Consider the following 23,127-nt stretch of genomic DNA (forward strand, 5'->3'; position numbering starts at 1 on the left):
GGCCGAACACGCCGCGAACAGCTCCCAATGGGGCTGCTCCCAATTCCCCAGCACAATTTCACCACTGCCCTGTGTGGCAGGGAGTTCATCCCCGGCTAGTGCCCCGTAAGGGGGTGCGATGACCACAGTAAGTAAGTACGCAAGCGTCTACACGGGGCATATTTGACATGAGACGGTTTATCTAATCAACCCCGCCCACTTGTTGATTATTTAAGTGTATAGTATATAAATAATCTACTATATTAAAATTTTAATACTTGTTACGGGTGAGATCGAGACTATTTACTTGTTAACTTTTGTTCTTTTACGACCTTAAAGTCATTTGTGTGTTTACAAATTGCAACTAAGTATTCGATTATGTGCATGATTTTTTGTGACTATCTATGGTTTTGTTTGTTTGTAACAATGCATTTATATTTAAACAGAAAATAACTTTGAAACTAACGTATCGAATTGTTAATATTAAACTGCCAATTTGTGTATTTTTTAAATGGACGATAGGTGTCATTTATGAGCCATATGTGGTGTTGAATAATAAACAGAATTCATAGATATAACTACGTGAATGGGGCTTGAGTGAAGAACGTGACTACGTAAACCTTGAGGCATGAGGTCGATGGTTGTGGGAGAAACAGGGAGGATGCTGTTAGTGGTAGGCAGTCTCAAACATGTTCTCAATGCAGGGCTAAGCGTTAATATGTATCATCATCATCATCATCATCATCGGCCTTTATCTGGCCACTGCTGGACATAGGCCTTCCCCAATGCCTTCCACATAATGCGGTCCTCCGCCTTCCGCACCCAACGACTTCCCGCCGTGCGCACTAAGTCGTCAGTCCACCTGGTTGGAGGACGCCCCACGCTCCTGGTATCCTGGTAGCCATCCGTGGCCTCTATTCGAGGACTTTTCTCCCCCACCTGGCTAATATTTAATTACACAGATTTATAAATTTTGCTGCTTTAATTATTAACACCTGACATTTTATTATTGGATACGTTGGGTACACATATTTATATAACGTGACGCGCAAATGCCTACGTAAACAAATCGATTAGTATTTTAATTCATTTAAATTAATTTTCCCTTTTCTTTGTATTTTCGTTTTGTATAACTCAGTACGAAATTAGGTTTTTAATTTAAATTTATTAATGTATGTATATATTTTTTTATATTTCAGACATATTCATCAATCATTCAAATTGCATTGATAGGATAGATGGATTATCATCCATAATACGGAATAATTCTTCTTTATAAAAGTTTGCTTGGAAGACATTGTTTTCAGCGGTAGGGCCGTAATAGTAACGTTATCAATTATCTTAAGCTTATCATTTTTTGAAATGACTTTCAGTAAAGAGTTTTTTTTATTCGGTAAACATTTTTACGCCTTCACCAAGCTATTTTTGTAAGCTATTTGCATATCATTTGAAGAAACTGTACTATAAAAAATGAGATTTAGAACTCATATCTCAAGGTGACATTTAAGTTGTTCATATCTTTTTTTTTTTTTTTTTATTGCTTAGGTGAGTGGACTAGCTCACAGCCCACCTGATGTTAAGTAGTTACTGGAGCCCATAGACATCTACAACGTAAATGCGCCACCCACCTTGAGATATAAGTTGTAAGGTCTCAAGTATAGTTACAACGGCTGCCCCACCCTTCAAACCGAAACGCATTACTGCTTCACGGCAGAAATAGGCAGGGTGGTGGTACCTACCCGTGCGGACTCACTAGAGGTCCTACCACCAATAATTACGCAAATTATAATTTTGCGGGTTTGATTTTTACTACACGATGTTATTCCTTCACCGTGGAAGTCAATCGTGAACAATTGTTGAGTACGTATTTCATTAGAAAAATTGGTACCCGCCTGAGATTCGAACATCGGTGCATCGCCTCAACACTTATGCACCAGACGTCTTATCCATTAGGCCACGACGACTACTAAATCTTCAGGCTCCGGCAACCACTTAACGCCATGAGGGCCCTCATCCATTCATCTAAGCAAAAGCAAGTATATACCGCAACTCAACAGCTTTGTAGATCGGTATAATCGCATCTCTCACACCTGGCCAGGGCGGCTGCGACTCCGCACTCGTAGTTACGAATATCTTGCCTGGTTGAAGGTAGATCTCTCGTCAAACAACACAGTGGAAACTTTGAACAGATGCGTCAATATGGGTGGCGGCATTCACAATGATCTGTGCATAGATAATACACATAAATTAGTTAAAGCAACTCAAGCACTCAACAAAAATTTTTACGGGCGTCGGCCACTAGATGGCTTCACTTCAATTAGTTTCTCATTGCCTCTGTAGATGGCAGTAACATATTACCTATCCTATATTTTATTTTTAATGAAGGATTTTGTAAATTTTCAGAAACCACAAATTGATAAAGTTTAATCAATTTGTCTATAACAAATAAAGACTTGTATGATTTATTAGTTTTTTATTTCTGTGTGTTAGTTATACAGTAATTAAATGCCTTAATATAAGTTTAGGGGCATGCGTTACAAGATGTCGCTAGTTACCATACAAACAAAATATTTGTCTTAAAATATCGCAGTTTCAGAGCCCTGGATATATGAACTGCGGTACCCACTTGACATCAAGTGAAAAAGTTATTTATAATCTACCAGACCTACCTATTATCATTCTAACTAATAAGATTTTGTTAAATATTTACTAAGCAATATCTAATAGTATCTATGTTTTTGTTTGCATCATTTTCCGTTTCCGGTATAATCTGTGTGCACGCTATCAATTCAAGAATAAAGCTATGTTCACTCTGCTATATGTGTATTAATAAAAAAGGAATCCAGTAACATCCAAAAAACAGCAACGTCTTGTGATAAAAAAATTATCAAAAGATTTAAATAAATATAGTATGAATAATGATAAAAATGCAACAACCTAAAGATGTATTGGTGTGTAGACGTAACGCGTCTGGACTGATATAGAGCTGTATTAGAACTACTTAAAGGCATAATTAGTTACGCATTGTACAATCGAAGTTAAAACCACAACTTTTTTTTGTTATTTTGCATATAATAAATTTAAAAGCGTCATTCGTATTCTATCAACTCATTTATTATTTATAATGATATCAAGTGCTTCAGTCAATAAAAGAATTAACTGCGTTTTCTGTAATTTAAATACGAACAATGAAGTTGATAATATTGCAATAGAATACAATTACAATTGACAATTTAAATTAAAATTATAATAAATTCATCTAACATAATATTCACTCACCTGTAATATAGATAATAAAACAACATTTAAAGCCCTTAATACCTTTATTTCAATTAATATTTTAAACAATATTATTATATTATTTAAGATTGAATTAATCTTTTCATCGAATGATAGGTAAGTGAACTATGTAGTCTAAGAAAAATCTTTTTAAAATTAAAGAGATTTTTGTTTACATCTATATACCTATCATATATAATAATATAAAAATGAAATGCTGTTCGTTAGTCTCGCTAAAACTCGAGAACGGCAGGACCGATTCGGCTAATTTTAGTCTTCAATTATTTGTGGAATTCCAGAGACGGTTTAAAAGGTAGATAAATATGAAAATGCTCGGAATTAAATAAAAATAACAATTTTGTTTTCCTTTTGATGTGTCCCCCGTCGGACGGATTCCTTTTGTTTGTTTTATGTTTATTTTATACAAAAAATTAAGTTTATTTATCGATTGAGGCACTACGAAGTCTGCCGGGTCAGCTAGTATTGTATAAATATTCTTCTAATTATCAAATCCGGGGCTGCCGTTGTAACCATACTCAGACCTTAGAACTTTTATCTCAAGGTGGGTGGCGGCATTTACGTTGTAGATGTCTATGCGCTCCGGTAACCATTTAACACCAGGTCGCCTGTGAGCACCCATCTATACAATATTTAAATAAAAATAGGAACTCCTATCACTCATTCCGCGAGTCAATTTGTGGATTCCATCGATTGTGCGCTGAACATTGCTGATCACTTTGTGTGAAGTTATTGTTATATTATAAATACTATTTTTATTTTTGTACGACAGGGAATAATTTTGGAATGGTTGAAGCGGCAATGTAAAACGTTGTCACCAACGATACATTGCGTCCCATTAAAAGGCAAAGTTTTTTTTTCTGTTCACAAGAAAACAAAAAGCTGTTTTTTTTTCTGTTCACCAGAAAACAAAAAGCTTTTAATTGTTCTACGCATCTGTTCTTAGGTTCTTCGGTTTTTCCAGTAAAAATTTCGTGACACCATCGAAGTATATTTGTGCGTATTGCTCCCAATGTATTGTGGAGGGGTCGCAGTTGAAGACGGCGCGGTCCAGGTCACTGAGCTCTGCATTAAGGGCGCACACTCGCTCGCATTTAAACACCCACGACTTAAATATGAAGCATCGTAATGTCTTCATAATAGAGTACAACTTGGATTGTGTTCTGAAGAACCTTGAAAAGAAAAAAATAATTAAGATGTGTCAGACGCCCCTCCATTTTATTTAACGTATTGTTACGCCGGTAAGAGTAACACCATCTATCGCCGAATATTCGAACGAATATCGAAGGACCTAGTAGCACCTAGAGCGCTCGAGAAGTACAATGCCATCTATTGACATATAGCGGAAACTACTACTAGAAATGTGTGGAATATTCTCGATAATTCTAGGGATGACGTATCGACTATAAAAGCGTTGCAGGGATGGCACGCAGTCAGTCAGTAATCGGAATTACACGAAGCGAAACAGCGAACGGATCACCTGAAGCGAAGCGGAAGAAGCGAATTGAGAGTTTTAAAATGTTTGTTGAGTGTTTTAAGTGTTCTAAGTGTTAAATACAGTTTTTAGTTGTACTTTGGTGGAATTTTATTTATCCCGAACCCCAGCGCGTAACAGTATGAAATAAGTAAAGAAAGGTAGGTAGGTAGGAAAGGTAATAAACAAGGTAGAAGGGGAAGAAGTCGACCGAAGAATATATGGATGGAGTGTGTGAATGACGATATGAGAGTGAGAAGAGTGAGTGTTGAAATGACGGCTGATAGAAGAGAATGAAAGAGAAAAATCAGCTGTGCCGACCCCTCCTAGTGGGATAAGGTGGAGAAAAAGAAAAAGAAATAAACAACGATAGGGTTATTTTGTCGCCGTCATCATATTGTGTCAACCTAAAACGGAAATGCCATCACCACTCGGAAATATGAAGCAAAAGATTGGTATAAGGTCCGTTAGGAGTGCACCGTGAAATTACTTAATCGCAAATAGTTAAATGTATTTAAATTTTAGATCATGTTGTTTTGCTTTGAACAATAGCACATTGTTATGCATTAAAATATTATATGCACTGGGAAACGGAAAAAAAGGAAATATCGTTAGTTTTTCATGTTCCTAATTCTTATAACAATTGAATAATGGTAAAAAGATAACAAGCACGTTTTTATTTGTAGTCTGGTGGCGGTAAATGCGTCATCTTATCTAAAAGTATGTAATAGTTATTTCTAAAAAGGAACTTAGCATAATTGAAAACGTAAAAAGAAATATTTCTTTACATTGTCTGCTTGCCGAAGATTCGCATCACGAAATCTGCGAGTCCAGCCATAGTCATTAGAAAATAGCTCATAACCTTCAGCATCCAGATGTGCGGGTTGAATAATATAAGGTACGAAAATGGGAAAACATCTGAAAATTTTTCAATTATTAATTTGCATTTATTTGTGGTTGGGAAAGATTTCTTCTGATCCGGAGAGCTTGCCGCTTAACTAGCACGTGCGGGTGAGCTCGAAGACTACATTAGGAGGTGAAGACTTGAAGTCGTCGTTGCCTAAAGGATAGAACCTCCCGGTCGGTGCATCCGTGTTGAGTGATGCACCGGTGTTCGAATCCCAGGCGGGTACAAATTTTTCTAATGAAATACGTACTCAACAAATGTTCACGATTGACTTCCACGGTGAAGGAATAACACCGTGTAATAAAAATCAAACCCGCAAAATTATAATTTGCGTAATTACTGGTGGTAGGACCTCTTGTGAGTCCGCGCGGGTAGGCACCATCACCCTGCCTATTTCTGCCGTGAAGCAGTAATGTGTTTCGGTTTAAAGGGTGGGGGGGCAGTAATTCTACTATAAACTGAGACTATAGAACTCATGTCCCAAGGTGAGCTTAACGTTGTTGCTGTCTATGGGCTCTGGTATACACTTAACTTCAGGTTAGCCGTGAGCGTGAGCTCGTCGACACATCACAGAAATAAATAAAACTCACAGGACACATTTCAACATCCTGAGCTACACAGTGGCTATAAATCACAAACGATCATTCATCTGCATTAGCTGGTAATGAAACGTTGAGTCTAGAGATTAAACTTACTGGTCTTTCGTTTTACAGCGACATTACCGTACAGCGAACAGAATTGTTTTAATGTAATTGGATTGCAGGAACCAGAACAGCTATTTAGAATTGTTACTTTTTTGGAACTGTAACAAAAATCCAGTTTTATTTTTCTTATATATTTTTTTCTTTTTTTCCTACCTAAGCTGATAGTCTTGAGAGGTTAAGTCAGCGTAAATTAACAAGTAGGTGAGCTCGCGGGGCTCAAATATGGGGGCGTTGCTGACACAAGCCCTAGCAAGAGCAATGCTTCGCAGAATCTACCACCGAATCGGAACCGCGACCCACTGAGAAGATCCGGCGAGAAACTCAGTGGGCTGTGTCTATGGGTTAGTTTACTCTTGTTCTTGTCTAATCTAATCGAGTCATTGAGCATTTTTACAGTATCATAAAAGTGGTTAATAAGCTAGGTTTTTTTTACATAGTTCGTAATAAAGGTCGGTTTATTGTTGGGGTACCAAACAACATATAAATACGTACATCGACAATATACAAATACCTAATGATTATTATGTTACCGATTTCAAATCACCTAATTAAAAGTATTTTTACGGTTTTTAATCTCGCTTTTTTTTTGTGATTTCATAATTGAATTATTATCGTAAAATTTGTTTTAATTGTGTTTGCGACTCGCTTAAGAAATTCGGAGAAGATTTAATTCACCTGTTACATTTAGCAGCAGCTACTAATGCGAGATTACAAACAAAATCTACTGGGATCAAATCCAGTATGTTCTGCTCGTTGCCAGGTAGCACACGGCATAAACCTTTCCCGATCAAGTGCAGTATTCCTGTGGCTCCATTCCAAGTGTCAACCCATCCTTCAAGAGGCTCCGTAATTCCAGCTGTTACTGGAAAAGCAAAATGCAAATATTCGTTACACATATAGGGTGTTAAATAAATAATAGTTTAAAAAAACTAACAAAATACGCTTATATAGAAAATCCATGGTGTCAGTAGTTATAAATATTTTATGAACAGATATGAGTAGAAGGGTTATTTTAATAATATCCTGAAAAGCACCCCACGCTTTTTTACAATAAAATCATTTTTTCTTACACTATTTTTAATTCAAATGTATTAAAATTTATTTTCTATTTTTTAGTTGGATTTTCTATAAAAGCGTATTTTGGTAGTTTTTTTAAACTATTATTAATTTTTAATTTTTTAGTTGAATTTCATTTTTTCAATATATTTTTTAATAATGAATTGTCATCGGTCCTTAATAGGTATACCAAATTTCGAGTTAATCCGACGTTTTGAAGGGGGTCAAAATCATGCTCAAAGATTCCGTTACATACATACGTCTGAAGCTAATAAAAGCGTATTAGTTAAATACTTTTAACGTGTTTAACCATATTGATGAAAAATATACAAAAGTAGTTAAAAAAAAACACTAAACAATAAACAAATTACTGAATTTGAAAATATAAACCCATATTTTTTAAATAAAATTCATTACAATTTACTGCCAGACGTGAAAATCCGCTTTTCAAATGGGCAGTATTTCAATACAACTTCATAGATTTTTACATCTTCTTTTTAACTTAGTTGGTGATTCATGTGTAAGGAAGGGGTGAACAGGTCGCATTAAAAATTGATAAATATTTACTGATGGAAGGTCTTATGACTACAGTAGGAATGTCGCCGTCGTTTTCAGCCACAAGGTTCTCGGCGAGTGCTTTCGTGAAAGCGTATGTGTTTGGTTGACCATCTGAAAATGAGAAAAAAAAAACTAATTGGAATAGATTAGGTTGTTTCCTTATTCTTATCGGCTAATGATTTTTATGAGTATTCCGGATATTTTGTATTATTAATGTCAACTTTTTTGTTTGTAATTTTTCCTTTACTTTGTTTTCTCTGAAAATATTGTAAGGTATTTATAATATCTTATGGTTACCGTTGACACAAAAATTATAATGTAGTCATATGATTCACCAATACTATATACAAAATTACGAGGCCATTTCCGAGCGATCACTTCAGAATTAAATGATAGTATCTCTTTCTAATTGTTGCTTAGACGGTTGAACGAGTTCACGGCCCGCCTGGTGTTAAATGGTTACCGGAGTCGATTGACTTCACCCACAATGAGACTTGAGATCTCAATTTCGTGGTGATTGCGAAAATCATTTTTTTTACGTATTTGCTTTTTATTACACGATGTTATTCCTTCATTGTGGAAGTCATTCTTGAAAATGAGGTAATTACTTGTACGTAATTCATTAGAAAAATTAGTCATTAGTCTTAGTTATTACTTAGTCGTATAGCACGACGACTTCAACAAATGTGTGAGGCGAGAAAATACCTCAGTGCGTTTTTATAAATGCACGCAGAGATGAGCTCAAAGCCACAGTTTTTTTATAACGGCTATCCTCACAACTCCTATTACTACTTCGAGACAGAAATGATCCGGCCGTACACGGATACACGGATATACCCGTGGGGATCCACAATGCGGTATCCTAGCCTTAGTCCTAATAATATGTGATTTGTATTCTCGATTTATTTGCAACATAATTTTGGTTCTTACCCGGTTTTAAATGCAAATAAAACTGGGTGTCAAATTCGCGGAGGTGCAGATAAGTCACATAATAGGCAATAAGACTTAGTTCTTTACTAACTTAATAAATAAGTAACAATACTTACTGAGTATTTTACTGATATTCTTCTCGTTGTTTCCGTGTTTGATAGTTTCGTATACTTCCGCTACTCTTGCGGGTGGAGGGTAGATAACCTCTTCTATAATATCTAACTGTGTGTGAGCATATGCTGTCGATATATAGACAAAGACCTGTTGGTAGAGATTCGTTATCAACAGAGGCGTTTTTTATTTATTGCTTAGATATGTGCACCAGTGCACCAGTGCAGCTCATCCATTAGTGAGATTTTGGCCTGTCCTCTATCCTGCTCCTCGATCGTTTTGTCGGATGAGCTTCGGATTCACCTGTTCTTAAGCGGTTGTCAGTTTTTTCGATCAACAAACCCTAAATTTTCATTGACACGGTCGAAACGTCCACCGGAACGCGCAGTCTTTTATTTGCGGCAGAAATAAGTAGAATTACAGTATCTGGTGGAATCTACTCGCGCTTACTTACACGCGTCAGTAAAATTGTCTTTATATATTTTACATTTTCGATGTATTGTGCAAAAAGAAACGACCTTATGTTTTTAATATTTATATTCATGAATTGCTCTGAAGTTTACAATGTTATTGAATAATTACGCAATTTAATTGCAGTTTACCTTTATATTCTTTATTTTACGACACAAACGCATGATCTGTTCGGTTCCTTGATAGTTGATTTTCATTGCATATTCAAGTGCATCGTTAAACTTGACTGTGGCACCTGAATGAATTACAACCGACACCTGTGATCGAAGAAAAACTTTTATCTATAGATATATATAAAAATGAATTGGGTCGGCGGTGACCGGGGAATATCGTAAATAAATAAACTAAATAGGAGCGGAGAGAGAACGGAGCCTTGCGGGACTCCAGCCGTGAGTGGTCGCGGGGAGGAGCGGGCTCCCTCTATAGGTACTCGATATCGAAAAGAGCGGTTAGACAGGAAGCCCCGTATGATGATCACGAGACTGTCCGGTACGCCCATGTTTTTTTTTTTTTTTTTTTATTGCCTTTGTAGGCAGACGAGCATACTGCCCACCTGATGGTGAGTGGTTACCGTCGCCCATGGACTTCAGCAATGCCAAGGGCAGAGCCAAGCCGCTGCCTACCGCTTAACCGCTGCCTACCGCTTAGCCGCTGCCTACCGCTTACCATGTTGAAAAGTTTGAAAATCAAACCGTTGTGCCAGACTTTGTCGAACGCTTATGCGACGTCGAAGAAGAGGGCTCCCGTGTAGATAGGCTTTGGTCGGTTAAGTCCTACGAGAATATACTCCGTGAGGCGGTCCACCTGTTGTACGCATGAGTGATTTGCACGGAATCCGAATTGTTCATCGATGAGAATGCCCTTGGATGAGACGAAGTCTCTGAGGCGTTTGTAGAGCAGACGCTCATACAGTTTGCCTAGAGACATGAGGAGGAGAGGCTAATCGGGCGGTAGCTCGTCGGATGATTTTTTGGTTTACCGGGTTTATGTATGCCGATAACGTCCGCTTCTTTCCTCACCGCGGGAAAGATACAGTTTGCCATAGCGGCATTGAAAATAGATGCCATGGTCCCATATGAAAATATGGGACCACCATTGACGCGGTATTTTCCAGATATTTAGAAGATATCAAGTCTCAAACTTATGTTTCTTATTTCAGTTACCATAAACCTATAGTTTCAATGATAAATATTCCTGAATAACCTACATGTACGAGGGCGGCACTGAAAGTTTCGGGAATTAACGAAGTGACACAACATTACTATTTAAAAATGTATTTATTGCTTTTCGAAGTATTCTCCGCGAAATTTGACACATTTTTCCATACGATGGAACCAATCATTGAAGCAACCATTCCATTCGTAAGTTGGGGTCTCCAAAATGGCCGTTTTGTAGGCGTCCACAGCTTCTTCAGGTGATGAAAATCTCTGTCCACGTAATTTATTCTTTATTTTAGGGAAAGTATAGAAATCATTAGGGCTTAGGTCGGGGCTGTACGGCGGATGGTCTAATAATTCTATATTTTCTTGCTCTAAAAACTCTTTTGTTCTGTGCGCGGTGTGAGAACTCGCATTGTCGTGATGGAGGATGATGCGGCGGTTGCAGTTCTCTTTACGGAGTTCAGAAACGACCTGTGGCAAACAAATGCTAGCATACCATTCTGAATTAACTGTTTTTTGTCCCTCAAGAGGAATAGTCGCAATAGAGGTTTTGGAGACAAACGTGGCCACCATTTTTTTTGCAACACTCCGTGAACGAACAATTTTTGTTGGCTTTAACTCATTTTCGAACACCCAAACTCGTGACTGGTTTTTTGTTTCGGGTTCGTACGCGTATATCCAGGATTCGTCACCTGATACAATGTTGTATACAGCATTTGAGGATCCGGCGTGGAATTTTTCTAGAGTTCTGACGCACCAAGTAACGCGAGCCGCTTTTTGCTCTTCACAGAGCGAATGCGGTATCCATCGGGAAAACAACTTTTTTACACCAAATTGTTCATGCAAGATTATTTGTATTTGACTCATGCCAATGTCTAAAGTTGCCTGAATTTCGTGGTATGTCACATGTCGATCTTCCTCAATCAGCTTACGCACAGCATCAACGTTTTCTTGGGTGACTGCAGCTTTTGGACGACCTTGACGGGGATCATCACTGAGCTTGACACGTCCACGTTGAAACTCAGCAAACCAGCGATAAATTGTGGTTTTGGATGGGGCTTCATCACCAAATGCAGAAATCATCCGGTCAACACACTGTTTTTGTGTTAAACCACTTCGAAAGTCATAATAAATCATCGCTCTTGAATTTTCTCGAGTCAATTCCATTTTCTCAACGACTAAACAAGTTTGACAAAACCTCGTGACAAGACCGAGAATCTTTTTTTAAATAAATAAATGGTATTCGATTTTTAAAACCGAGGAGTTTTCAATTAAAAAGATTTTAATATGACAGGAACAGTGGAAATATTCCATTCCCGATACTTTTAGTGCAGCCTAGTATTGTAATATAATAATAATATTTTGAACAATATTAACTTCTCATTTATTTAATAAAAGAAAAAAAAATGTTTTCTTATCGGTCACTACGCTCAAAAAGTGTAACTTGAATTAATATCAAAGAAAAACAAAGGAAAAAAAATACTGCATAAATAAAATAAATAAATAATTATAATTACATTAGTTGAAAAAAATGCTATTCAATGCTTTACCGCGCTTTGCCACACGTCTTTTTTTTTTTTAATTATATTATATTATAAATCACTGTGAATAAAATAAAGTTAATAACTTTGTAAAGTAGTTTTATTTTATTTTTATCAATAAAAAAACCATAATAAAAATGTATACCCGAATAATTATTTTCTTTATACTCGAATAGAACTTAAAATAAATATTTTTATAATAAGGAACTTCCCACGACACCACACATCTTTTTATAGCAATAACTAAAAACTCTAATTTTTCTCCTTACATATAGCTTACCTCATCGATTAGTTTTTCTTCATCACTAGGCTCCAGACCAAGGTTCGGTTTGCATAAGTCTCCAGCAATAGGCACAATTTTATTCAAATCTTCTGGTCTTTCATTCTTCAGTCGAGTAAAAATCTGTTGTCAGAGAATGTTAAAAAAGGCTACTTTATAAGTTTTTTTTATTGCTTAGATGGGTGGACGAGCTCACAGCCCACCTGGTGTTAAGTGGTTTCTGGAGCCCATAGACATCTACAATGTAAATGCGCCACCCACGTTTTAGATATAAGTTATAAGGTATAGCTACAACGGCTGCCCCGCCCTTCAAACCGAAACGCATTACTGCTTCACGGCAGAAATAGGCAGGGTGATGATACCTACCCGTGCGGACTCACAAAAGGTCCTAGCTACCATGAATCAATATTAAGTGTAATAAATATGATTATCTATGGCTATGACTTAATTTTACTGAGCTTACACTGCTTTACACTGCTTAGTTGTATGTGACTTGTATCAATTGACGCTGCAGTTTTATTCTGAGCAGGTACTAGTTTTTCGATAAGCAGATCAAGTAAGAGAAGCACTTGGTGGAAGTCTGTAGCATGCGGTCCATGCCACCCATGATCGAATACAGTGGAAGAACGTCACATGTGGTCGCGATCCTCAGCAGTGAGGGAACGATATAGAAGAACTAGTTTTCCAGATTAAAAAGCAGTTATTATGTATTAACGAATAATTTTCATTAATCTTATTTTAAATATTTCTAAAATCCCAACGAACATTCCAGAGCATACTTACCGGACTATCAAGAAGTTGTTTTAATTTTTGTAAAACATTCTGCTTGGATGTTTCTCGTATCAATACGTAAACTTTATTCAATGCGGGACAGCTGTATACCAACTTCTCGACTAGGACCTGAAATTAAACTTCAATAATGATGTAATGGATCCAAAATAGAATTGAACTTGTTTTTCCAAAGATTTCTTTCGTAAAAGGTAATTAATAGCATTCCTTAGTAAACAACCGTTATTTAGAAGTTACTTCTCAGTTATGGATACGTACCTAATAACATGTAAGGCTAAAAGCAAATAATAATATTTTGAACAAAGACATTAAATTTGATCAGGAGCTTAACTTGGACGCCATAAAAGCATTAAAAATCACTGGTTTGAAGTTTGTGGTAGAGGTAACCAACTCAAAGTCATAACTGTCCTAAAGATATTCCATAAAAACATTTCTGTTAGTATTCATTAAAAAAAATATTCCTACCATGGGGTAAATCAAGAAATGCATAACACCTAACATAGAAAATACAATTGAACTTAGACCGATGAATTGTAAATATTTGCTTTAATTATAGCCGCTTATTAAACTTGAACTACGTAGTGATGTCGTATTTTCAGCTCAATGTATGTATGTGTCTGAATTTTTGGAATATAACTATTCGAAATTACCTTCCCTAGAAATCCTGTTCCTCCTGTAACGAAGACTGTTTTTCCAGCATAGAAATCCGGTATGGATCTATAAGAATTCACATCGTGGGCTACCATATTTTAGCCTGAAAGTTTAAAATGTCGTCACAGAACTGATTTGATGATAACGGTCGAAAAGCTCAGTGGCACGTAGTATTCTGTCCCAGGTCTTTGTCCAGCAGTGAGCTTAGTTAATTAGTTATCAGCCTAGGCCTCCCCCAAGCCTCGCCACAAAGATCGGTCCTGCACTGCCTGCTATTACAATCATATTGTTATTGACAAGTCTTGCAATAATAGTTTGGCTACGAAATCGCAAATCCTGGGTAATTAAACAGAAAAAAAATTATCGATCCGTTCTATAAAATCCCTCAAATTTACCATCTTAGACGTGCCGTCATGCATGATATGCATTTTTCATATTTACGTATTTTGAATCTCAACTCGAATGTATGCAAAACTCGTTCGTTTATTATAAGTAAGTTTAAGTAAATCGAACTTAGTACAAATCATGAGTGTTTTTGGATGTTTTTCTTAACCGTAATTATTCAGTTAGTGAGATTACAGTGTGTTTCTCGCGGGATCTTCTCGGTGGGTTGCAATTTAGAACCGGTGGTAGATTCTGCAAAGCACTGCTCTTGCTAGGGCTAGTGTTAGTAAATCTTCTCAGGTTGAGCCCGTGAGCTCACCTACCCTTCCGGGCGTAGCTGTAATAACCCCTTAGGCTACCAGCGAATAGATAGGAAAAAAAAAACAGTATACGTTACTCCCCTACTCTCTCCTCTGCTCTATACTCATAAAATAAATCCCGAAAACGGTCGGAATTACGGATCTATAGCTTTTATCATCGTATAATGATAAAGCTGCAAAATGCGTCATTGACAATATTGCCCGAATGTCTACCAGTCGAATCTGATAAGAAATGTGAGGATATTAAATAATTTAGAACGAATTACTTTGTTAAAATTGAAAATCTGCTTGTGAAGGGCAAATAAAAAATAATGCTATTTGTATTTTAATTACAATTGAAAAAAAATCGCTTAGCATATAATGTAGGTCTAGGTACGCTCAAAAATAGAGCAAACAAGGTTGATGAAGGGCAAATGCATTTCAAGTGTTTCAACACATTGTTTCTATAAATTGCACATGATTATGAAAGGCCCGTCAGGCCTGTCAGGCCTTCTTTAAATTAATTAAAAAGATGCAAGTTTACCGAACTTATCCTTAATCATGAAGGTAAGAAGGAAGGTCACTTCATTAGTATCGCATTTTTATTCAATTGGGTAAAATCATATATCAGTGTCGTCAAATAGCAACCATATTTGCAGGTACTTGAGTGCATCGGCCATATTACGAGGCATCTGAACAGCTTAGAAGCTTATCACCAAAAATCCACAAAAATTAGAAAAAAGCATCAGGCTAGTGGAAGATATAAAAATAGCTAATAATAATAAAAACCAGGAACAAATCACTTACAGTCATCCATCCGGGCCCAATTTAGGATTTCCTGTATCATGGGCACCAGAGACTGATAAAGATACTTATTTATACATTTTTTAATTTATACATATTTTATATAGCTTTTGCTCGCGACTTTGTCCGCGTGGAATAGTTCATACAATGCTTTATTTTAGAACAAATTTGGTTAGAATAAAAAACGTTATGGTGAACCAACCTTAACATATAGACAAATGCTGACGTGCACTTTTTTTAGATCTTTTAAAGGGCAACAATTCTCTCATACATTACTTTAGCAAAACTTTAACCGTTTCCGCAGCGCACGCAGTGGAAGCTCTTAAAAGGGAGAAAAACCCCTATTTTGAAACATTCTTTATTGGTGCTCCGCCTGCATTGATCTTAGCGTGATGTTATATAGCCTTCGTCGATAAATATGCTATCAAACACTAAAAGAATTTTTCAAATCAGACCAGTATTTCCTGAGATTAGCGCGTTCAAACAAACACACTCTTCAGCTTTATAATATTAGTATAGATAAACATCCAGACTAAGTGCAAATAAACCTGTTCATCACACAATGTTTGATTGTCGTGAGCTAAAAACTATTCATATCAATGGGCATTACTATCGCGCGATGCCCAATTCTCGCAAGCTATATTTTCACTTACGACACGCGTGTATACGAACAATTGACTTGTAAGCTTTTCAAATAAAAAAATAAACTTGAGTGATTACTGACGGTATTTATATCGAAGAGAATAGGGTTAAATACCATAACCCAACCTAATTCTATCTTGAAGATCTGTGGCGGGTAGCTATCACACAACGCAAGATATTTGACAGATGCCTGAATCTCGCTTACGACATTTCCAAGATAAGCTTGCATATATAAAAGTTCCGAACAACACATACCATATTATTAAATTTATTTATATTATTCGGCGAGCAAAACAGTCTTTTTAAAGACTGAACCCCCACTGCGATCACCGCTTGTTGTGGCACTCACAACCCAGTGGGGCCCCACCTTCCCAACTTCCACCCCAATCCCCAGCTGACTGCCGTTTTCACGGCAAAGGCACTCCCCCCCCCTGTCAGCTGGCACAGCGCAGGGGGTATAACTCCTACTCAGGGGACTCGCCTTTCGGCGAGTGTGCCTTAAGTCCCAGGGACGCCCCCCCCGGGCACGAAACAACGATGAACAACGCAAACAGCGCGCTATTCGCGCAATTCGTACAACAAATATGCCCGGACATTATGTCCCGTTTTGAGGCCTACAAGGCCACGCTAGCATCGAACCCCGACGATTCGTCAGCCGCCGCCGCGATCATCCGCGACTCTCCGCTGTCGCCCCCCGCGCCGGTACTCCGCGACTCGCCGATGTCGCCCCCCACCCCCGCGCCCGCGTCGATCGCGTCATGCGCGGCATCGAGCTCCGGCTCCGACTCCGAGTCGGAGATGGAGTTCGAGTCGGCCGCCAGCCCCGAACCCGGAACCTCCGATGGGTTCAAAACCGTCACGCGCGGAAAGAAACGCGCCCGCGCCGTGGAACCGTCCGCGGCGCCGAAACAACCCAAGGCCGCGAACGCGTCGCGGCCTAAAGTCGTGGTCTCTCCCGACTCCCCTCGCCGCGCAACCCCGTCGCCGCGACCCCAACCCGCGTCCGTCCGCAAAATTCCCGCGCCACCACCGGTAATCTTACAAGAAAAGACCGCGTGGGATCGCGTATCCCGTGCCTGTAAGGCACTTAACGTCAACGTCGTCCATGCGCGTAACATCGCGCACGGCATTCAAATCAAGACGGCCTCACCGGACGATCACAGGGCGCTGACAGCCCACCTCCGTAAGGAGCGCATAAGCTTCCACACTTATGCGCTCCAGGAGGATCGCGAGCTCCGCGTCGTAATACGTGGAGTACCGAAGGAGCTCGACGTCGAGCTAGTCAAGGATGATCTCATCGGGCAGGCGTACCCGATTATAAGCGTGCACCGAATGCACAGCGGCCGAGATAGGTTCCCATTCAACATGGTTCTCGTCGCGCTAGAACCAACTCCAGAAGGCAAACGGATTGCCTCAAGTCTCCGCACCGTTTGCGGCTTATCCGGGGTCACCGTCGAGGCCCCATATAAAAAAGGCACTCCCGGGCAGTGCCACCACTGCCAGCTTTACGGCCATTCCGCGCGCAATTGCCAGGCGCGTCCGCGGTGCGTAAAGTGCCTCGGAGACCACGCGACAGCCGACTGCTCGCGGGTCAAGGAAACCGCGACCGAACCGCCGAGCTGTGTGCTCTGCCAGAAGCAGGGCCACACAGCCAACTACCGCGGATGCCCCAAGGCCCCGCGAAAGCGTCTGGCCAACGCGCAACCAAAAACCGTCGGCTCAAAGACTTCGGCGCCCCGCGCGCCGAAACCTGCCTTCGTGCCGGCACCAGTGCCGGCACGAAGGCAGGTTAAAGTTAGCATTCTATAATGCTAACGGACTCGCGCGTCAGCGCGATCAAGTATATGAGTTTCTCCGCGATAATCTCATCGACATCCTTCTGGTGCAGGAGACCTTCCTAAAGCCCTCGCGTCGCGACCCCAAAGTCGCGAATTACGTCATGGTTAGGAATGACAGACTCTCCACCCGCAAGGGCGGGACTGTCATTTACTATAGGAGGGCCCTGCACTGCGTCCCTCTCGATACTCCCTCGCTCTTACATATCGAGGCGTCAGTGTGCCGCATCGCGCTGACGGGACACCAGCCGATCGTCATCGCATCCGTTTATCTCCCCCCTGACAAACCCCTCCTGAGCAGTGACCTCGAGACACTGCTCGGTATGGGGGACGCGGTCATTCTGGCAGACGATCTAAATTGCCACCACACTAGGTGGAACTGCCATTGCACGAATGTGAACGGTAGGCGTCTCGACGCGTTCATAGACGACCTCACATTCGAAATATTCAACCCCCCGACCCCCACGTGCTATCCGTACAACGCCGCGCGTCGTCCGAGCACAATAGATCTGGCACTGCTGAGGAACGTAACTCTGCGCTTACGCTCCATCGAGGCAATGTCAGAACTCGACTCAGACCACCGACCTGTCGTCATGCAGCTCGGTCGCCCAGTCAACCGCGAACCAGATACGAGGACCATGGTGGATTGGAAGAAGCTGGGCACGTGCTTAGCTGACACCGCTCCACCAATCCTCCCTTGCGGCCCGGATTCAACTCCATCCCCCGAGGATACCGTCGAATTCATAAACATCTTCACTGATCACGTCTCGACGGCGATCATAAGATCTTCAAAGCAAGTCGATGTGGAGGACTGCTTCCACCGCATCAGACTTTCCCCCGATCTTAGGGACCTCGTAAGAGTTAGAAACGCGGCAATCCGGGCCTACGATCGATATCCCACGGATTCAAACCGGACTCGGATGCGTCGCTTACAGCGGGAGGTCAAATCCCGCTTAAGCGACGCCCGAAACGAAAACTGGGATAGTTATTTAGAAGAGCTCGCGCCCACTCACCAAGCATACTGGCAACTAGCTAGGACCCTCAAGTCCGAAACTATAGCCACTATGCCGCCTCTCGTACGCCCCTCAGGCCAATCACCGGCTTACGATGACGATGACAAGGCAGAGTTGCTGGCCGATGCACTTAAATAGCAGTGCACCACCAGCACTCAACACGCGGACCCCGAACACACCGAGTTCGTCGACAGGGAGGTCGAGCGCAGAGCTTCCCTGCCGCCCTCGGACGCGTTACCCCCCATTACCACTTCTGAGGTTAAGGAGGCGATCGATAGCCTACAACCACGGAAAGCTCCCGGCTCCGACGGCATCCGCAACCGCGCGCTTAAATTGTTACCAGCCCAACTGATAACGATGTTGGCCACCATATTAAATGCTGCTATGACGAACTGCATCTTTCCCGCGGCGTGGAAAGAAGCGGACGTTATCGGCATACACAAGCCGGGCAAACCGAAGAACGAAACCGCGAGTTATCGCCCCATCAGTCTCCTCCCGGCGATAGGCAAACTATACGAACGGCTCCTTCGTAAACGCCTCTGGGACTTCGTATCCGCGAATAAAATTCTTATAGACGAGCAGTTTGGATTCCGCGCCAGACACTCGTGCGTCCATCAAGTGCACCGCCTCACGGAGCACATATTACTAGGGCTGAACAGGCGGAAACCCATTCCGACAGGAGCCCTCTTCTTCGATATAGCGAAGGCGTTCGACAAAGTCTGGCACAACGGTTTGATATACAAACTGTATAACATGGGAGTGCCAGACAGACTCGTGCTCATCATACGAGACTACTTGTCGAACCGTTCGTTCCGATATCGAGTCGAGGGAACGCGTTCCCGGCCCCGTCACGTCACAGCCGGAGTCCCGCAAGGCTCCGCCCTCTCCCCGTTACTATTTAGTTTGTATATCAATGATATACCCCGGTCTCCGGAGACCCATCTGGCGCTCTTCGCCGATGACACCGCCATCTACTACTCGTGTAGGAAGAAGGCGTTGCTTCATCGACGACTTCAGACCGCAGCTACCACCATGGGACAGTGGTTCCGGAAGTGGCGCATCGACATCGACCCCACGAAAAGCACAGCGGTGCTCTTCAAAAGGGGTCGCCCTCCGAACACCACGCTGAGCATCCCCCTCCCGACTAGGCGCGTCAATACCCCCGCCCCCGCCGTTCGCCCGATCACGATGTTCGACCAGCCCATACCGTGGGCCCCGAAGGTCAAATACTTAGGCGTCACCCTCGACAGTAGGATGACATTCCGCCCCCACATTAAGACGGTACGCGACCGTGCCGCCTTCATTCTAGGACGTCTCTACCCGATGATATGTAGGCGAAGTAAAATGTCCCTTAGAAATAAGGTGACACTCTACAAAACTTGCATACGCCCCGTCATGACCTATGCAAGTGTAGTGTTCGCTCACGCGGCCCGCATACACTTAAAATCATTTCAAATCATTCAATCCCGTTTTTGCAGGATAGCCGTCGGAGCCCCGTGGTTCGTCAGGAACGTCGACCTCCATGACGACCTGGACTTAGAGTCCATCAGTAAGTATCTGCAGTCGGCGTCCATGCGCCACTTCGATAAAGCGGCACGACACGAGAACCCTCTCATCGTGGCCGCCGGTAACTACATTCCCGATCCTGCGGACAGAATGGAAAGCAGTCGACGTCGCCCAAAACACGTCATCTCGGATCCTCCCGATCCACTAACGGTGCTTTTAGGTACTTCAAGCACCGGTCACCGTTCTCGTCGAACCCGTCGCTTGCGACGAAGGGCTCGACGAGTAAATTAACTCTCAGACACAGCCCACTGAGTTTCTCGCCGGATCTTCTCAGTGGGTCGCGTTTCCGATCCGGTGGTAGATTCTGCGAAGCACGGCTCTTGCTAGGGTTCGTGTTAGCAACATCGTCAGTTTGAGCCCCGTGAGCTCACCTACTAAAGTTAGGGTTACGCTGACATAGCCTCTCAAGGCTATCAGCTTAGGAAGGAAAAAAAAAAAAAAAAAAAAACATTCGGACCGTCGGACTACCGAGCAAACATCACCCGCTTAGTGGAAGATCTTCCCTGCGTCGTTTAAGCATCCCCAAATATGTTATGGGTTCTAGCTTGAACAACAGAATAACGGTTACATAATGACATTGAGACTTCAAACTTTAATCCCAAGGTCGATATTTATGGCAATTACTAAAAATCAGGTTAGCTGCAAGCTGATTTGTGCCCAGTGATATCATAGTTAAAGTCATTAACGAATTGGCTAACAATGCGGTCAAGGAACATTTTATACTTGTAAATGACAATGTATTACTTTGTAATTGTAAATCGAATTGTACATATGTGATTACCGACTGAGACATACTTAGTTTTATGCTTGGGAGTCAATTATTTCGAGTCTTTTAGTTTTGAGGAAGCCATAGCAAAGAGATCTCACTGCGGCCTCTAATTGTTGGCCTGTGATTATTCTTAGAACGCCGAGATTGGACTCCAAGGGGATTTCTGTCGCAGAATATTATGCATTGACTTTCATATAAAAATCAAACCCGCAAAATTATAATTTGCGTAATCACTGGTGGTAGGACCTCTTGGGAGTCCGCACGGGTAGGTACCACCACCCCACCTATTTCCGCCGTGAAGCAGTAATGCGTTTCGGTTCGAAGGGTGGGGTAGCCGTTGTAACTATACTGAGATCTTAGAACTTATATCTCGAGATGGGTGGCGCATTTACGTTGTAGATGTCTATGGGCTCCAGTAACCACTTAACACCAGGTGCGCTGTGAGCTCATCCATCCATCTAAGCAATAAAAAAAAATATATTCATCGTTCCCCTAAGCAATATAGTCTAGTCAACAAGTGCCTTTTTGGTCAACTTTTTTCAGCAGTCTCCGAAAATTATGTTTGAGGTGTCATTCGATTCGGAATGGCATCTAGATGATTTTTGAAAAAAATGAAGTTCCGCATGTAAAAATTGCAAAAGTTATTAACAATTAACTAAAAAAATAGGAGGTTTAGTTTTTTGCAAATATCTCAAAAACTAATAAAAAAAAATCAAATTAAAAAAAGATTCAAAGAGAAAAGGAAATTTCCCAAAAAAAAGTCCGTACTCCCGGAACTGTAGGACCGATATTTATAATTTTCCCAGAGGGATGAAAATACGGCCGAAAACGGGTACTCTATATGAGCTAACTTTAACGCTATCGAGAACTTTAAAAAACTCACACTAAGCACACTGGTTACTAGACCTATTCTGCGATCCGATGTTCAATATTAAATTTACGTATAAATAAAATAAAGTAAACTCACAGGTTCAATATGTCTTGTAACGTTCACTCGCCACAAAATTAATTGCGAAACTGAGAGAAAAATCACCATTGCTTCGCTTTTATATTTCTTTAGGGAAATGTTCATCTAGACATGTGGGGCTTAAGGTAATTTATTCCTGTTTTGAACTATAGAAATGAATGAAATCTCAATGATATCCGAATGAACTATTGAATATTTAAAAAAATATATGTTCAAACAATTGGTTCGAATGGATTCCACATTTTTACACGACTATTTTTTACAAAGCCTTAGAAGAAAAGCTAAGATACTTAGTTCGAAAAAAAAAGGTACCATACACTCAAACATTCTCGCTCACGACTCGGTCGTGCGCGGACGTGCTTTCCGATCCGTGGCCCGCTTGCGAGCTGCGTCTCTGAACTCACAGTTGTGCTCGACAGTGTAGTGACCGTGAATACATCGTGCGTACAATTCAGTAGTGCGGACGTGCCGATCCGTTGGTCGCTTGCGATCTGCGTATCGAGGTCCATTTTTGTGCGCTAAAGTTTTGTAACCGCGAACCCACCCTTACCAACTGCCTTTTTCAAGGCAAAACCAATCGCTACGTTCAGCTTCCTGTGGCACTCACAGGCTAGCGATTTCCTAACCCTTCCCAAAAACAACAGTCTTTTTCAAGACTAGACCCCCGCTCGCGATTCTGCCTGCTGTAGCACTATACAGCCCGAGCGGGTTCCTTTCCTTTTCCCCGCCGATTGCCGTTTTCACGGCATAGGCATTCCCCCCCCCTGCTCCTTGCTGTCCTGCAGCACAGGGGGGTTACAAATCCTATCCGGGGCCTCGCCTTTCGGCGAGTTCAACAAAAGTCCCGGGGCCGCCCCCCCCGGGCAAGAAGACCGAAGCAAGCATGGAAGACAATAGTGAAAGTGTTAGTGTCAGTGACAGTGATTTTGTCGGGTTCCTC

The 23,127-nt window shown here is 41.2% G+C and overlaps 2 protein-coding genes across 2 annotated transcripts in view; one reads left to right on the top strand and one right to left on the bottom strand.

Annotated features, from left to right (window-relative positions):
• Positions 1 to 3,283: 3,283 nt before the first annotated feature.
• Positions 3,284 to 22,277, bottom strand: LOC114243518 (putative fatty acyl-CoA reductase CG5065). Its single transcript, XM_089732064.1, has 11 exons — positions 22,188 to 22,277; positions 13,908 to 14,011; positions 13,252 to 13,368; positions 12,469 to 12,591; positions 9,619 to 9,744; positions 9,022 to 9,166; positions 7,985 to 8,086; positions 7,037 to 7,223; positions 6,353 to 6,459; positions 5,539 to 5,668; positions 3,284 to 4,448 (listed from the first exon to the last, which is right to left on the bottom strand). Exons 2-11 carry the CDS (start codon positions 14,001 to 14,003, stop codon positions 4,205 to 4,207), a joined length of 1,377 nt encoding a protein of 458 aa, XP_089588190.1. The 5' UTR covers positions 14,004 to 14,011; positions 22,188 to 22,277; the 3' UTR covers positions 3,284 to 4,204.
• LOC114243532 (fatty acyl-CoA reductase 1) overlaps positions 16,575 to 23,127 on the top strand; it is a 45,454-nt gene continuing 38,901 nt past the window's right edge. Inside the window, exon 1 of the mRNA XM_089731763.1 lies at positions 16,575 to 16,828. Within this exon, the coding sequence (XP_089587889.1) occupies positions 16,575 to 16,828 (254 nt within the window). The remainder of the gene's footprint in view (positions 16,829 to 23,127) is intronic.

This window comes from Bombyx mandarina, chromosome 12 (genome assembly GCF_030267445.1).
Source record: "Bombyx mandarina strain Sakado chromosome 12, ASM3026744v2".
Taxonomy (NCBI): domain Eukaryota; kingdom Metazoa; phylum Arthropoda; class Insecta; order Lepidoptera; family Bombycidae; genus Bombyx; species Bombyx mandarina.